This window comes from Laccaria bicolor, genomic scaffold (assembly GCF_000143565.1).
Source record: "Laccaria bicolor S238N-H82 LACBIscaffold_17 genomic scaffold, whole genome shotgun sequence".
Lineage (NCBI taxonomy): Eukaryota > Fungi > Basidiomycota > Agaricomycetes > Agaricales > Hydnangiaceae > Laccaria > Laccaria bicolor.
In genome coordinates this window covers 282,477-284,787 of record NW_001889888.1, presented here as the reverse complement: position 1 = coordinate 284,787, position 2,311 = coordinate 282,477, and the positions used below count along the sequence as shown (strand labels likewise).

Here is a 2,311-nt window from a genome sequence, read left to right as displayed (position 1 = left end):
ACTGGGTGACGAAGAGCAAATCCAATAGAATGAAGATGCCCATAAGGCTCAGACTGGTGGCTACCACCTTTATCATAATACTAAGGCATATGCCTAGAGCTAAGTATCTATATCTCAAGCATAATTATGAAAGGCCTTTCATTTGACTGCAACCAGTCTGGACCAGTTTTTTCTGTGTTGTGGACTGATTAGGACTGGTCTAAAAGGGTCCAGTTGTGGTCCCTTAATATCTGGATTGGTCTGGACCAGTTGCGGTTGCCAGTTGCCTCATTTTGAGGTAAAAAAAACCAAACTAGACTGGACTTTAAAACACTAGCAATCCCAGCCTTCAGGTTGTCTCACCTGGTACCTCTTGAATATGCAACTACCAACACTTTCAAACCTTTATTCATTCCATATGATTCTGCTCAAGCTCAAGATGTCTTTCTTTAATTCAATTTGAACAGCCAAGCTTAGAGTACATCTTGTGACGATTGCAGTGGAGTTAGTTCAAATTTGATGTCAAAGGTTTAAGCTGACAACATGCCATCTCACGGAAACTACCGGACATGCTTCGTCATTAATGGATCTGAGGGCCATGATCAACAGATCTGACACCTCTTGCTTCCCCCTCCATCCTTTGAAGTCCTCTCCATCCCTTCTCTTTCCCTCCCTCAAGTGCTGACATCTTTCTACCTAGGGACATATGCGGCCATGCTCAATATACCCAGACAATAGTCAGCAGGGATTACGTCATTGAGCAAACGGAAGGCACCATCAAGCACCTGGTCCTTTCCACCTTACTAGGCATTGGTCTCATAGATGGCTATGACAAGAGCTTTAGAAAACCCCAGCTCTGTCGTGAGGCAAGTCATTTCCTCAGTTATTCTTCCTCAACAGACTAACATTTGTGTACAGATGGAACACAGAATGGTACAAGTCTGCAAATGAACAACAACCAAAAACGATATGCTGCAGATGAATCTCAATCATTACAAGTGTACACCCTTGCATGAAGGGAGTTTGACAAAGCAGCTACGGTAGGTCTTACAACTCATCCCCATTCAGCCTGGAAGCTTATGCTACAGTCAAGAGTGTTGTTTGGTGCTGGTGTTGCTGGGTTTGGAGGAGGGGGAGGATGAGGGGCAGGAGCAGGAGGTGGTGGTAGTGAGGTCTTTACCCTCCCCCACGTAATCCATATGGACTCCAGTGGACTCCAGTGGACTCCAGTGGATTCCAGTGGCCCTCTTACCAGGCCAGATTGGCTGGCAGAATGCCCAGTCCAGTCCAGTCCAGTCCAGTCCAGTCCAGTGGACTCCCACTGGACTGCCAGCCACTTTCCTGAGTCCAGTCCCAGTCCAGTGGACTATGAGTCCAGTCAGAGTCCAGTGGAGTCCAGTGGATTCCAGTGGATTCCAGTCATTCCAGTATATTATTACTATTATATATGAATATAACTAAAAAAGCGAAAATAGACTATACAATATACAAGCCATACTTACAATTTTATTGATCAATGAATGGAAGGGTTATAATTTACATATAGTGTGGGTCAGTGATAGCTGCAATAAGGATTCATGATTTTGTTCAGTCTGCGGGGTGAGGTCACGTGACTTACTTGAGGGCGTGCCATATCGTCACATCTTCTATTTGCAGCATGGTCACACTTCCGTGACCATCCCATTCCCTTCCACCACCACCACCACCACCCTTCACCACTCCCCTCCAATGCCGCCAACGCCAACGCCGCCAACGCCAACGCCAATGCCGCCAATGCCAACGCTGCCCACGCCAACGCCAACGCCGCCCACGCCAATGACGCCCGCACCCACGCCAACGACGCTCATGCCCACGCCAACGACGCCCACGCCAACGTGGAAGGACAGGCCAAGAACGAGGGACGGCGCCCATGACGTTGCCACGTCATGGGCCAACGGTATGTATGCCCCACCACCCCAATGCCCCGTTCTCACCACGACAGGCACCAGCGGCACGCGACAACGATGACGACACACGAGGACAACGACGACACGCGAGGACAACGACACACGTTGACGACTACACGCGGGGACGACGACACACGACAACAACAACAACAACAACACCCGACGACGACTACACGTGGGGTCGACGACACACGACACGACGACACGCGACAACAACGACAACACGCGACAACAACGACAACAACAAACGAGCGCCCACGAAAACCCCACCCCCACCACACCTGAAAAATGACATGCCCACGAAAAACGACGAACGCCCACCACCGCCGACGCCAGCGTGGAACGGCGACGAGGGCCAGCAGCACCACCCTTCCCCTCCACTCTCT

The 2,311-nt window shown here is 50.2% G+C and overlaps 2 protein-coding genes across 2 annotated transcripts; both read left to right on the top strand.

Annotated features, from left to right (window-relative positions):
• Window positions 1–562: 562 nt before the first annotated feature.
• On the top strand, window positions 563–930 carry LACBIDRAFT_299642 (uncharacterized protein; the record flags this gene model as incomplete). Its single annotated transcript, XM_001882588.1, has 3 exons — window positions 563–624; window positions 680–845; window positions 898–930. 3 exons carry the CDS (start codon window positions 563–565, stop codon window positions 928–930), a joined length of 261 nt encoding a protein of 86 aa, XP_001882623.1.
• An 18-nt stretch (window positions 931–948) lies between these two features.
• LACBIDRAFT_328508 (uncharacterized protein) lies at window positions 949–1,892 on the top strand (the record flags this gene model as incomplete). Its single annotated transcript, XM_001882587.1, has 3 exons — window positions 949–1,019; window positions 1,526–1,530; window positions 1,636–1,892. The coding sequence occupies 3 exons, from the start codon at window positions 949–951 to the stop codon at window positions 1,890–1,892; spliced, it is 333 nt and encodes a 110-aa protein (XP_001882622.1).
• Window positions 1,893–2,311: the final 419 nt, after the last annotated feature.